Here is a 15,279-nt window from a genome sequence, read left to right as displayed (position 1 = left end):
TTTTCTTATTTTCTCCAACTGATTCAGTGTGAAAACTCCCATATTTATAGCACCATCCAGACCTCCACCCAAATTCCAAACTCATTATGTCCAAATGCCTGCTCGACATCTTCACTTGTATGTGACATATACATGACACGTCCCAAACTGAGCTCCTGAGACTTCCAAAATCTGTGCCTCCAAGTATAGTCTTCCACATCTCAGTTAAGAGCAACTCTATTCTTCCAGTTGCTCAGGTGAAAAATGCTGTGATCATTCTTGACACTTCTGTCTCCTGCATTGTCCATTTGTCACCAACAGTCCTGCTGGCTTTATCTTCAAAGTATATCCAGAATATGAAAACTTCTCACCACCCCTGCTCTCAACTTCCTGATTTAAGCCACCATCATCTCTTGCCTAGATTATTTTACAAAAGCCCATTACTAGCCTTCCCAATTCCATTGTTACTCTCCGTGGGTTTCTTTTGTCATAGATGCCAGAGTGATCTTGTGAAAATATTTAGATCTCAATGTGTCACTTCTCTGCTCAATAGCATTCAGTGGCTTTCTGTCACTGACCCTGAAAGCTAAATCTGCCCTGTAAAACTCTATGCAACCTGGCCCTGCAATGACCTCTTTGACCTCATCTCTTTGTTTACTGGGCTCCAATCACACTGTCTCATGGCTGCTCCTTCCACATCGCTGTCATGCTTCTACCTCACGGCTGCGGCACTTGCTGTTGCTTCTGCTTGGATGGCTCTCTTCCTCAGTCCCTTAAGCATTTTTTCAAAAGTCATTTTTTTCTGTGAGGCTTTCCTAGGCTACCTTACATAAAATTAAATTCCTCCTTCACCTGAGCACTTAACATCCATCTCGCTGCTTTAGTTTTTTGTTTTCTCTTTAGTACTTACCACTCACTACCTAACATAGCATGTAGTATACTTATCTTCTTTATGGTTTATTCCCCAGTAGGTTTTAGATCCAACGAGGATAGAGATATTGTCTGTCTTTTCACTGATGCACCTGGGGTCTAGGAAAATGCCTGGCATATAATAAGCACTCAAACATTTGTTGAAAGAATGAGTGAAATGTATAATCTACGCAAAGGGATAGATTAAAAGAGCCAATAGTCATGAGCTTCTACACTTTCATGAAGAGTTTTCAAAAACTATCAAATAATGAGAAACTTAGTTAATTTTCCTCACTTAATACATGTTTAAAAATGCTTCATATTAGTCAAAAGTATTGAAAAAATCAAACTTAAATTTTAAATGAAAAAAATAAAATAAATTATATACCAATACTTTGACAATTATGAAAAAAGTTATTAAAAACAAGTAAAATGAAGCATATTCAATGATATTTGAAAATAATTCTCGTTAAATTAATTTATTTAATACAAAAACTCCCTGGTGATCATCAGCACCAGTCACTTCTTAAATTAAAGTCAGACCAATAAATGGTAATATGTTCTGTGAGACTGTAATGGCTGTTTTATTCTTTCTATATTTCTCCCTTTTAAAATTTTAAGTGATGTTTTCATCTTAAATAATTTCTTGGAATATTGGTACATCTCTATAATACAGTCTGCTACACAAAAAAACAACAGCAAAATAAGATAATATTGAATACTACTAGGCTGGTTCAGGTTTTAATTTTTAAAATAGCAATTAAATAATGAAATATTTTATTACAAATACAAAATATATAAAAGCATCTTATCAAATTAGAGACATTATCAACTATTTTCTGATTTAAAGTTAGAAACTTTAAATGAAAAGAAATCATACATGCTTTGACTATTTTCTCCAGATCATGAAATTATGTATGCTTGATTTGGCCTACTGCTAGTGTGCTAAGAGTCAGCTGAGTAAATACTGCCCCCTAGCAATATCAAAAAAGAATAATGATTTTATGAGGTCTTTCCCTGTGGGTTGGTAATGTCAAAATTAGAAATATCAAGGAAAAACAAAGGCAGGAGGCTTGCTAATTTGATTGTGAAAAGCAGAAAATTATGGCTCAAAAACTTGTCTATAAAAATGAAAAAGATTAAAACAGGAAATATTTCTTACAAACTCCAGATGAGTCTCGTGTCAAATGGATTTTTATTTACAAACATATTGTGCTCTTTCTCTCTATATACATATAATTATTATTACAAAATTATTGTAATAATACAAATATTACAGGAACTGAAAGTCAATCAGTTCGTTCTGATTGACTTTCTTAATCTACCTTCTTATGAGCGTACTATATTTTCTGTTTACCTCAAGTCACATGTTATTTCTATATTTTAATTACTATAAGCCACCTCTGTAAAATACATATTAACCATTAGTTTGATGCCTTGCAATGATTCCCTGCATTAAGGAAATGTACATCTAGCCATTCCAGAAAAGGATGCCTGAAAACCAGCATGTTTTCAAAGCAGTAGAGACCATCATATATTTTTGCAAAACTTGAAACTCTGGATTTTGTGATCTGGTAGTTATATAACTCTTTTAACCTTTAGGATAGTTGTAAAGATTATTTAATGGATCTAAAACACTTGGCAGAAGATGTGGCACACATCAGACGTAAGTATATGAGTCACAATTATCATTCTTAATAACAATCCAGAAGATTCTGTAATAGCAAAGTATTTTAACAACCCAAAGTTCTGAGGTAATCTCATGAAGCCATCTAACAAAAAATACATAAGTGTTGTTAGAGTAAGGAGGGTAGGGATAGAAGGTAAAAAGAAGAGAAAGTTCAGTGTGAGTGCTCAGACGGTATCTTAGATGAATTGCCTCAAACACAAGAATCAGAGTAAACAATAAGTTAGCCATTCAGTGGGAAAGACCTCATCACACAATATTTTGTAACATAAACCTAAACCATCCTGTTTTGCTAAAAGATGTTGAGAGTAATCTTTAAATAATATTTCTGCAACAAAATTTTATACAATTTAAGTGGAAAAATGCCACAGGTAGGTGTGTTTACAGTGATGGAAGGAAACCGATTGGTTAGAATGAAAAAAAAAATCAATAGATTTATCATTCTAATTTGTATCCATAAATCTAAAAATGAAAATATTTTACAATTATGGGACAAAAAAGACAGCTCTTTTCCAACAAAGTTACGAGCCCTGTCAACGTTTTGTTTTGACCATGCAAATATAAGAACCAGAAATAAATCAGAACCTATTAGAGAATAGGTATCTGAAATACGGAATCAGTCTTTACAAGATAGGTATGCTCCAGGTTTATGCATGAAGATGCGCAGTAAGTTCAAAGGATATTGAACATTTTACATATATCTACTTTCAAAAAGAAGAATACATAGAATAAAATTTTCAGTTTGCTATGTTTAAATTCTTACTAACATTTTTAATAAAGTTAGTTTTGACTATGCATTTTACTAATTCTACAAATTACTTTAAAAAATGACTTAAACATATAAAAATAATTAAAATGATCCATTGGCCCAGATGGTAAATGGCTAATTTTCTTTTCCTTGTATATAAAAGGTTATATTAATGACATTTTTTGCAAAACAGTAATTTCCCTAAAACGACAAAAAGGAATGAAATAAAAAAAAGTTAACTGCATAAATATCTTTCTCTTTTATTCTTGACTTATACCATTGAACTGAAAAACCATAAAATAGAAATTAGTAATAAAATCAGTTGGATAATTTAATGGTTCTGAGATCCACGATCATTTTTGGGAAGAATTAGCTACACTTCCAGAGTACCTTTCAATTATCTCACTGAACAAAAAACAAAACAAAACAACTTTTCAAAATTTTCAAAAAAAAAAAATTAAATGTAATTTACTTTGCATAAGAGACTGTAAAATATACTATGTAGCACTTTCTGAGAGATCGAAAAGTATCTTAAACAAGCAAATAAAAAAGGTTAAAATTTAAAGTCGTGAGTGGTAATCTTACCAACTCAGACAAACAAGAAAGTCTTTATCGTTAATAGTATCATTTCTCCTCCCACAAAGTATTCATTAACTGTGGAAGCAAAATAATATATCCATTATAGCTTGTGATATAATGCTTTTCTAAATGTAAATCACATTAATGTAACCAAATAAATAGTGCAATATGATCAAACTCTAGTAAGTAAAATAACACCAATAATGGTTAACCCCTTAACACTTACTGTATACTTGGAATTGCATTGAATAGGTTGTATGTATTATTTCATTTAATCATCACAATAATCCTATGAGGTAAGATTTATTACAATCAACATTAACAATAAGAGGACTGTGGATAAGAGAAATTAACTTAAGTATTTAGCTAGTAAGCTGAGAGTCAGGATTAGAACCCTGGCCCATGACACCAGTGTATAGAGAGTGCTTACTCTCTATACCTGCTTTCCCAAATCGTGGTCAGAGATCCTTGGAGATCCTCAAGACCTTTCAGAGATCCATGAATTCAAAGCTATTTTCATAATAAAACTAAGATGTTTTTTGCTCTTTTTTTATTATATTAACATTTGTGCTAATGCTGCAAAAACACTGGTGCATAAAACTGTTGGCACCTTATTGCAAATCAAGGCAGTGACACTAAAGTCATATCCTTGTGAAGAAGTAAAAAATATTAATGTCACTAATATCTCTTTAATGTTTCATGAGACAAAATGGGAAGAATGCATAAAGCACTTGTGCTGTGTACTGAAGTACAATGGTTGGTTGTCTTGAGAAAAAGCCCTTGGACAATCATTTGAACTATGAGTCAATGTAGGTACTTTGTCAAGAAATAGCATTTTTTATTTGAAAGAATGACATATAAACAATGATATTTTTTCAGGCTTGAATATTTGGCCAACATTTCTAAAAAAAAAAAATGAAGTTAGTCTATCATTTTAAGAAAAATTGCTAGCTGTCAGATGAAGATCGGAATTTTGGAAAAGTGTATCTGCCACTGAGCTTGGCAGCTTCCCAATACTTAATGACTTTTTGGATGAGATCAGTGTTGATATTAATGAATGTGATTTTTTGACATTGTATAATGAAATATTTCATAGTTGAAAGATGTACATAATTTAGTGAACAAATATTTCCCAAATAACCAATGCATGACATCACAAAAGTATGCATGAGTAAAAGAGCCATTCAAAGTGCAAGATAAACTGATGGATTTGAGTGTAATAGAGTATGAAAATTTCCCTGATATGTATGACTTTAGATTGTACATTGCAAACAGGCTTTAAGAAATTACCATTGTGTGAAAAGGCCCTATGCAACTACATGTCTATATAAAGCCAGATTTTCTACATACACTTCAACCAAAAGTGTATTACAACAGATTGAATTCTGAACCAAATGAGAATCCAGCTTTCTCCCATTAAGTAGAGATTGCAAAAATATAAGACAATATCACTTTTCCATTACTTTTTGTTTTGAAAAACAATTTTTTTTTTCAGAAAAACATGTTATTTTGTTTGGCATACAATGGTTTTGTTATTGTCATTTTAAATACATAAATCTTGTTAAATGTCTCAGTAAATATTTATAGATACCGTGTTTCCCCGAAAATAAGACCTAGCCGGACCATCAGCTCTAATGCGTCTTTTGGAGCAAAAATTAATATAAGACCCGGTATTATATAATATATTATACCCAGCATTTTATATTACATTGCATTATATTATATTATATTATACCCGGTCTTATATTAAAATAAGATCGGGTCTTATATTAATTTTTGCTCCGAAAGACGCATTAGAGCTGATGGTAACTCCTTGGGATCCTTGATAATTAAAAATGTAAAGGCGTATTAAGACCAGAAAGTTTCAGAACCACTGTATAATGCTATACTTCCTTTCACTTGTCTCTCAACCAGTATAAGGATGGATACATTTGATTGGAAATAGAGTGGGGGGCATTCATTCAAGTAAGGAGTCACTGAATCGGGAAACTTGCCAGATTATTTAATTTGAATGTATGTGTTCTTAGAAAAAAGGTACCAACTATTACTTTATCACCTCTGTGGAATTAGTCAGCCTTTGGTTTCTAAGATTTGGGCCCTTTTTGAAAGGTAATTAAGCTCTACTGTAAGAAAGAGAGCTCAAGAAGCCATATGTACTCAAGAGCCTTACAGAATTCAAAGTGAGTGGAATGGGGTTAGGACTGACATCAGGGACAGCAGAGCAGCAGCAGACAGGACAGATGCTAGCGCTCCGCAGATGGGCTAGGAGAGGTTAGCGGGGACTCCTGTTATAGTAGGTTTTAAATAAGGTGCACTTTCCTAATGTATCCTGTAACCACATCTTGATAAAATCTGTAAAACTCATTCATTGTCAGCGGTCTCCTCTTTAGATTAGAAGCTAAAATTTCTTTATGTAACAATAACATGAAGGCCAGGAATGAATGAACAAATGAACAAATGAATAAACAAGACAAACAAATAAATACATACATATTTCTGAGCAATCCTTTCACATTTTCTGTTAGTACAAACTCAGCTGAATGTAAGTTTTGAAAATGATAGTGATCAGCTTTTAAGCAAGGAGAAAAGCAGCAGTATAGGCACCATTAAGACTGCAGTTAAAGGACAATGATTTTGCCAGCATCCTTGCTTATGACTGAATTTGTTAGCTTTATCTTTAGCAGTGACAGTAGGTTAATAAAGCACATAAGAGTACTGAGATACAGCCCTTATCATTTCTCTTAAGGGGCAGCTGACAACTTTTCATAATTTGCAAGTTGAATGCTATTCATAGCCTTTCAGGAAAAGTCTCTTTAAGAATGAAGCAGCATACTTTCCTGTTCCTATCTCAAAGGCCTAGTATATTTTCAGAGGCAGAAAGATACACCAAGACAAAAATGATGAAAATCACCCTGGCCTCAATTTTGCCCCATACACATTACTCACCCTATTTACACGTAAATCACATAACTACCATGACACATACAATCTAAGCATCACATCAGTGCACAATATTCCTAACTATTCAAGCTTCAGCAATGTTCACTATTCAGAGGTCTGTGACCCAGAACTAATGGAAAGGAGCCAGAAAACACAATCTTTCTCCTGCAATGGGAGCCTGCATTTCAATGATGGAAGACTAAGGAGGATTTACTTTGATATGATTATTTTACTGAGCAGAAAACTCAGTTTGGGATCTTATTACCAAAGTGCCCACCCTTCCCATTGATGAGTCATTACTCGTATTGTTAGTGATACAGAATGTCCCCTAAACAATTATTTTCAAGGTAGACAATGAAGACACCAATTCAAGGCAAGGAGGGGGAAATAGGAACACTGCACATACAGACTAACGAAATGTTATAAAAATATATGATTACAGAGTAAGAACAAATGTTTGAAAAATTCTCCATTTCTTCACCCTCTCACTTTCATCACACTCTCACACTATTGTCAACAATCTCTATATTAAAAAATGAAATCTGTTTTCAAAATTAAATTTAAAAAGTTTCAACATTTTCGTATCATCCAGACTTGAGGAATAGGCTAACAAAACAATAAAACAAACAGACCACAGGATGAAAGATTTTCAAAAAGCAATCTTCCTATTAACAATTTAACTTTCTTTGTTAAATATCTTTCATTTGCCCATTCTCCGTGACAAGAGAATAGCTGTAGAAAAGGGAATTTTCTCCAAGTTAAGATATACTTTCAGTTCCTTCATTTCTCTTTGTTTATTCTAGGATTTTCAATAGTGACAGAACCATTCCCTAGAGAGTGTTTGGAACTATATGTAGAATCATTTTTCAGAAACACATACAAGCATTTGATTATTACAATGATTAGGGGATTACTGCAGGCAATCAGTGTGGGGGTGGGAAGGCATGGATGCTCAGAATTTGCCCTGTACTGAGCATTCGCATCCCACAGGCAACTGTCCCCCATCCCACATGACTTCTGAATTCTCATAAGACTAACCACACTACATATAAAAACCAGTATTACTTTAATAGTAATACCAGTATTAAAGAGTTTTTACAAGAAGTTACACAAAAATGTTACAGAAATTATAGGAGGGATCATAACAGAGTGACGCATAAATACAATAAGACATTCTATCAAAATTATTGAATAATTAACTCACCTTGTGTAGCAGTACATTTAACAAATGTATTCTCCACCCAGATTTAACAAACATTTTGCCACAATTGCTTCAAAAAATTTAAAATCAAAATGATATATTATCAGTAGAATAGAAGGCTCCTTTGCAGCACTCCTCAATTTAAATTCTTTCTTTGTAAAATTTATGTTGCACTTTCTATAACTTCTGTAAGAATTCCTTTCTAGGTGGAAATTATAAATATTACATTCCACATTTACTTCTTCGTCAATCTAGGATTTATTTTTATGTTTGGTGTGGGATTGAGCTTTGATTCCCACTTCTTCTCCATAGAGTTATCTAATTGTATCAGGGCTATTTATTCAATAATCCTTTCTTTACAGATCCTTGATTTATAGAGCCGTCTCTGTCACATACCAAGTTCCATATATATGAGGGGGGGTATTTTGTGTTTTCTGTTTTATTGGTTTATATTAATATTGCTATATTAATTTTCTTTTGGTTAATATTTACCTGACATATGTTTATCTCCTTTCTGGCCAATATCTTTACATTTTTATGTTTATCTTTTATATATAGCATATAGACAGAGTTTTAAAAATATCTGAAAATTTCCTTTATTAGGCAATCTAACTAGCTTACATTCTTTCTATGTTCTTTCTGTTTTTACAGGATTGGTTGACTTTTCTTTGTTCCACATATACCCCTTGTTCTATTGGTTTAAAAGTTATAGATTATCTTTCTATTCTTTTAGTGATTACCATTAAAATTTTAAAATGCATTCTTGTACTTCTGCATTTCTTATGAGCAGAGACACTCACTGCCCTTTCTTCTGGATTATTTTGTGAAATATGATTTGAATAAAAATAGGTTTGGAAAAAAATAATCTCCTTTTGCAGCAAAGGACAGGTTTACTTACAGCTTGGAATAAAAAGATTGTGTTTTTCTCTCTTCATGGCAAATGGAAGGCATGCTTACTGTCAATTTTTTTAAAATTCAAATTTTCTAAGCTCAGCATTTGTCTCCTATAATGTAATCTACTGCATATGCAGGTATCATCTGAACCCTTACTTTGTCTTCATGGGATTTGGGGGCAAGGGGAACCAACACAAATATGTTTACGTTCATGCTGCTTGCTGTGCTGTGGTTAATAAGTCCTTTGTCTATCACCCAGGAGTCTCATGTTTTCTGCCAGTGCCCACAAAACAGTAACAGGCTCATTTATGAGCTTTTAAGGAAGGTAAAATCCAGTCCCAGATCTGAAAGGACTCCTGACTTGATGTCTAATTAAAATGAGCATATTGACTTTACCCTTACACAATGAAAAAAACATTAGCACACTAATATGGGATACTGAGTTTATTTCCATCTTGCTATTAGCTTTTCCCAAATCAATTTTACATAGAAATATTAAATAGTCATTGTTTAATTAGATTCACAGACTTCTCAGGATTAGATGAGTGGTTTATTTAAAGAGGGTGGAGCAGCACTTGGCACATAGTAAACACTTGATATGTGTTCACATTATTGTATTTTAAAAATGTTTTTTGCTCACTGCTGCTTCTTCCACCATTCAATTTTTATGAATAACTAAAGCAAAGATAAATTATTTTTCCTTTTGTGATTCCTTTCTTAATGCCATCTGTATTCATGAATATGTCTAAGGATTTAACAGACTGTCTTTAAAATTCTATACATATTTTTCTACATAAATGTTTTCTGTCAATCTATAATATTGACTGAACCAATGTACTTTTCTGTTGAGCACTGAACACAATTAGGTGCTTTCAAAATTTTTTTTTAAAGTAATCTAACCATTACCAACTCAGCAGTTGGCACCTCTATAATTTCTTCAACTCTAACCATAAGATTTAATAAAATATTATCTTGGATTATATCTCACATTTATAACACAAAACAAGAAAGTTGGGAATATATAAAAATGAATACTTTATAGGAAAACATGTATACTGGTTAAACTTTTTACAAGGTTTTCATCTGTATCCATAATTATAATAGGGCTTGTCCTTATTTGGTATCTGTTTGTTTTGCAATCTGTATACATTCTTCTTGGAGCCTTCATTGAATAAACCATGTATTAAAATAAAAGGTGTTTCTCCATAACCTTAGGAGCAAATGACAGTATATATGTTAAGGATGGTTACTTTAGGCCTGATGGTCACATCACAGAGAGTTATAGCAGTGAGTAATGAACTAGGAATAAGCACACCTATGTTTTAGTCTCCATTTTCCCAATGGAAAATGAACCAGACTGGAGGCAGAGGGTTGTCAAATGATGTAAATTAAATTTTGAGTTTTGTGACTAACTACTTTTGTTATCTTCTCAAACATTAAATTTCTTATCTATTAAACAATGAAATTATCTGCTTCATACACCATACAAATTGGTTTTGAAAATCACATGAAATAACATCTATGAAAATATTTTTAACTTCAAAGAACTCTGCAAGTATTTATACTGTGTTACTGTTAACGATTTAAATGTATTAATGGAATATTAATATTAACACTTTTCAGCCTTAATCTTGACCATTGATATACCCATCTCTGGATATAAGCCTGAAGAGGAAAGGCATGATGAGGAAGCATAGAAGGTTAAGAGGGAGTAAGGAGCTCTCTATCTCAAAAAGCATTTTTGAGGTTTACAAAAAAATTACTGGAATAATTACTATATTCCACCTTCCCCTGAAAAAAGGCTTGATTCTGCAGATGAGTAACAGGCTAAGCTGCACCCCGGCTAACCTTTGCAAGTCAATCTGACTTTTAGCTTAATATGGACTATAGAGATGCTAATAAAGTAAGCCAAAGTCTGGCAAAGCTCCCAAGGTAACACATCAAGCAAGCAAAATACAGAAGAAGCTACTTAACAATTTACTAAGTTCAAATTTCCTAACTTCTTCAAACATAGGCCCGAGTATCATAAAACCCAAGTGAAAACCCACAGCACAGTTTAATATCACACTAACCTTGATGGGTTTTCCAAAATAATTTGATCGTATCAAGTATGTTAAGAAAAATAAGGCATTTTCCCTTTACTTAAAGGGAGAATATGGAAGATATTCACACAGACTTTATAACAGAAGGCTGTAATTACCCTGTTTGCCCAAAAATAAGACCTAGCCGGACAATCAGCTCTAATGCGTCTTTTGGAGCAAAAATGAATATAAAACCCAGTCTTATTTTACTATAAGACTGGGTCTTAATATAATATATCATATCATATCATATCATATCATATCATATCATCATATCATATAAATATAATGTAATATAATTAATATAATACAATATAATATAATATACTGGGTCTTATATTAATTTTTGCTCCAAAAGACGCACTAGAGCTGATTGTCTGGCTAGGTCTTATTTCCAGGTAAACAGGGTAGTAGCAGGAACTTGTTTTAATATGGACATCTTATGACAACAAAGCTAAAAACAGCACTCTTTTGTGCTGCCAATTACTGCCTTATTTTTTATTTCATGTTAATTAATGCACAAAGTACTTACATCTGGAATAAATCCAATCTCATTGAGATGATTGCTCAGCTCTGGGTCATGGAATGCAATCATCTGAGAGAACACAGTCAGATACTCTGAAATGACAATGAAGTTTAAGACCATTATTTTTACACAATACCTCAAATATGGACATTAAATTCACAGAGAATAGTTTTATTTACATTTTGAGAGAAATTTAATTTCTCCATGAAGAAAATATGCTTTAATAGGTAGTGCTCTGCTTTGTTACCATTTTAATCACTTACTGCTAATTATTAAACAAATATGCCAACAAACTAGGATGCAACTTATTTTCTACCTTCAGAGTTATCAGTACATTTCTTAAATCAAAATTATACACATGACAAATGAATGAATGTTTTCCTATTAATTTCCATAAATACATTTTTTCTAGTGATATTAAATCTTGTATTTATTTTACGTTCAGAAAGTGTAACAGAAGGAACACTTTATTAGCAGTCACAAATAAAATAACTATGCCTCAAATTTATTTATATATAAATGTATTTGTTCCAGTTCTAATTTATTTCCATCTAAGACTCTGTATTTGGCATATTAGAAATAAGAATTAGCATCACGTTAGTCAGAAAATAGGCATACAGTATGTAATTAAATATTGTTGATTCTAATCCTGTTCTAATTAATAGGGTTCAGTTGGAATATGGGGAATATTTTCTTATTTTTTCCATTCTTTCAACAATTTACTATTATTGTCAATTTACTCACTATATAGTAAACAATATACCTATAATAATCTACTCAGGGGCAAGTAGCCATCACTTTTTACATATTAAAAAATTAAAACGTATTTCAATAAGCCAACTTTTTATCTTTTTGAGACTGAAATGACAATAACCCAAAGAAAGTTTTCCCTTAATTAATAATTTTAACTCCTTCCTTCAATAAAGTTATAGATCTATTTTTTCAAAGCAATTATTTGGTGAAAATAACCTCCAATGTCTGACTTTTTTAGTTTTTAAAGTTCTTTATTTGTAATATTTCAAGAAATAGTATAAAATCCTTGACAATCTGTTAGTACAAGTAGCCTTCCCCTATTTTCCTCAATTAAAACTTTGCTTCTAATGACCACAATGTATTTTATAATTATTTACCTATAAGCAATGCCACATATTTTACAAAGAGGAACATCAAATTAAAAAAAAAAAAAAAAGATAAGGAGATACTGTATCCAATACGGCAACAAAACTCCATGTATTCATTGTCTCACCTTTTCCTCCAAGACCGAAAAAAGGTACAATTTACATCAGCTTCAAGAGTTACAATTAAAGTGAAGACCCAGGACAGATTCCAAGGCCTCAGGAAACTTTGGGGTTTAACTTTACTTTTATTTCTCCTTCCAATTAGTGATGGTATGTTTTGATGTTATGTTTATGATCATAATTTACCTAGAAGTCAGAGGTATGTAACAGCAACATTCCTAAGAATTCAACTTTGTGTTGATGACAGCATATAGTTATTCACTTTTAAGGCTTGATTTTAAACCAGAAAAGCATGGCTCAGGCCATTTTCCACCGCTATAAGTAGTAGGAGGAACTTGTTCAGATATGGACTTCAGCTCCAGTTTACTAAACATTCTTATTTGAGCCTGATAAAAGAGAATTACTACGTGGGATCACATGGCCAATTAAGGATCCACTGAAGAAACTTAATCCATCACAAAAGCATTTTCTTTGTGTTCTGCCGAAAATTGATGGCTGGATTTAAATATGTGTTATAAATAACACACAAATAAATATGTGTATACATTTATTTTATATATTATTATATACCATATGTTATTTAACATATGTAAATGTAAGTTAAAAGACTGGCATAAGTTTTGGCTGCTCAGGCTAGGCTTTAGGATGACTTATAGTATGGCTTGTTATATTCAGGAAAAAACCTTACTTTAAGGAGGGATAAAATAGAACCGAGGAAAATAGCACTATGTCATATTTCATTGTCATTTCAAAAGTGCATATAAAAATTCCCTAGAATAAGTTAAAAAAATGACATGCATACGTCCTTTGATTTGTAAACCAACCTTATAGAATTTAAGCTACAGAATAAAAGACCAGTAGTCAGAATAAAACAAAGGATTCTAGAGCTATTACACTGACTCTTTTAAGATGTTCACAAAACACTTTAATTGTGATTTATAATAAAGATATGCATAGGGAGTATTTGAGATCTTACTCCCTGGCATATGTTGCCAGTTTGGCTCAAATGAACTCTTTTAAAAAAAATCAATCAATCAATCAGTCAATCAATAAAAAGATATGTATCTAGAGCCATAAAATAACCCCCAAAATAATATTTTCTAACTTATAGGTGATCTATGTAAGGTTAAATGCTAGTTGTAGTTGTTTTTTTAAATCAAGGTCTTTATGCAATATCCCCTTAAACCTCAAGTGAAGCTTAATGCTGCACTACTGTGCAAAAGCATGTCTAATGTAAATTTCTTTGTTTCAATGACACTGTATACCTTTTAATTTTTTGCAATGAAACATAAAGTGAAAATAAATTTTATTTTTTCCTTCTAGTCTCTCAGTATTAAAAAATCTATTCCTCTCTTTTAAAACAGTATCTTTATTTATTACATATTTTAAAACAACAATCCCCAAATAATTCAGTGTAAGGATTTCATATGACATTATCATATTTTTGTGCAGCTACTTATAAATAAGGCATCTGTTTGTATTTCAAAAAAAAAAATCATAAAAAAATAGAGAGAGGAAATTTCAGAAAGTGCCACATATGGGTATCCTTATTTTTTCCTTTCTGGCCAGTCTTTCTGCTTTCATTTTCTTAGTTGGGGAAAGGTGGAGATGAAGGCTGATGGTCAACACATTTAAAGCAAAAGCTTTCCTTTGCTCACAAATCAGAAATGGCATTCTCAGTTCTATATTTATTATTTTCCATCAGGCTGATACTTTATCCTGAAGATAGGGAGTATAAATAAGTACGCAGAGTCATACATCGCTTGTCAACTAAACTGTGCCCCAAACAAACCATTTGGTGACATTTACTCAAAGCACTCAAAAGAAGTCAGTTATTTTATTCTAAATGAACCCAAATTAGATTATTTTCCATTACAAGGTTTGTCTGCTATAAAATTTGGCTATTGTCTAAAGCCACAAGAGCAAGCATCAACCTTTATATCAACATGGGAAGAGGGGGTTTCAAAAGAAGAGAAAGGAAAGAGAAACAAATCTTTAGGGCTACGTTTGTGAGCCATTTTCTTTTTGGCTGACATACCCTGCTCTGGTAAAAAAAAAAAATCTGCAAGCATATTCACTAAGTACTTCTCATAATATTTCTAGTAAAGGTAACAAAACATTTTCTGTCTCAGGAACAATCTTAGTCACATGATACAAGACATTCTTGAAAATGGCAAGACTGTACATTCAATGCATTCCCTACCATTTCCCAATATGCTACCATGAAAGTCATTCATGACAAAGATGTGCATCAAACTGGAAATGTATAATGCACAGCTTTTCCAAATACATAACCCTTACAGGGAAGTTGCATATTTTCCCTCTCTCTTTGTGACCATTATATGAGGAAGGCGTTTTGTATTATACTCACATTTGACAACTGGACTTTAGATTTTGATGCCTGTTCTCCTTTCTCCCTTCCCCTCAAAGGTGTATTGAATGTCTATACGTAGTGTGACCATACATCCATGTTTACCTGGCAGAGTTCCAGCTGCCA

General features: G+C 32.3%; 1 protein-coding gene across 5 annotated transcripts in view; it reads right to left on the bottom strand.

Annotated features, from left to right (window-relative positions):
* TBCK (TBC1 domain containing kinase) overlaps window positions 1-15,279 on the bottom strand; it is a 178,789-nt gene that overhangs the window by 79,695 nt on the left and 83,815 nt on the right. For all 5 annotated transcript variants that reach the window (XM_019738922.2, XM_019738920.2, XM_019738921.2 and 2 more), the window contains one exon: window positions 11,551-11,636. In XM_019738922.2, the coding sequence (XP_019594481.2) occupies window positions 11,551-11,636 (86 nt within the window). The remainder of the gene's footprint in view (window positions 1-11,550; window positions 11,637-15,279) is intronic.

This window comes from Rhinolophus sinicus, linkage group LG02, assembly GCF_036562045.2.
Source record: "Rhinolophus sinicus isolate RSC01 linkage group LG02, ASM3656204v1, whole genome shotgun sequence".
In the NCBI taxonomy this organism is placed as follows: Eukaryota; Metazoa; Chordata; class Mammalia; order Chiroptera; family Rhinolophidae; genus Rhinolophus; species Rhinolophus sinicus.
Note: the sequence above shows the minus strand (reverse complement) of the source record. Positions and strands in the feature narration are given on the sequence as shown.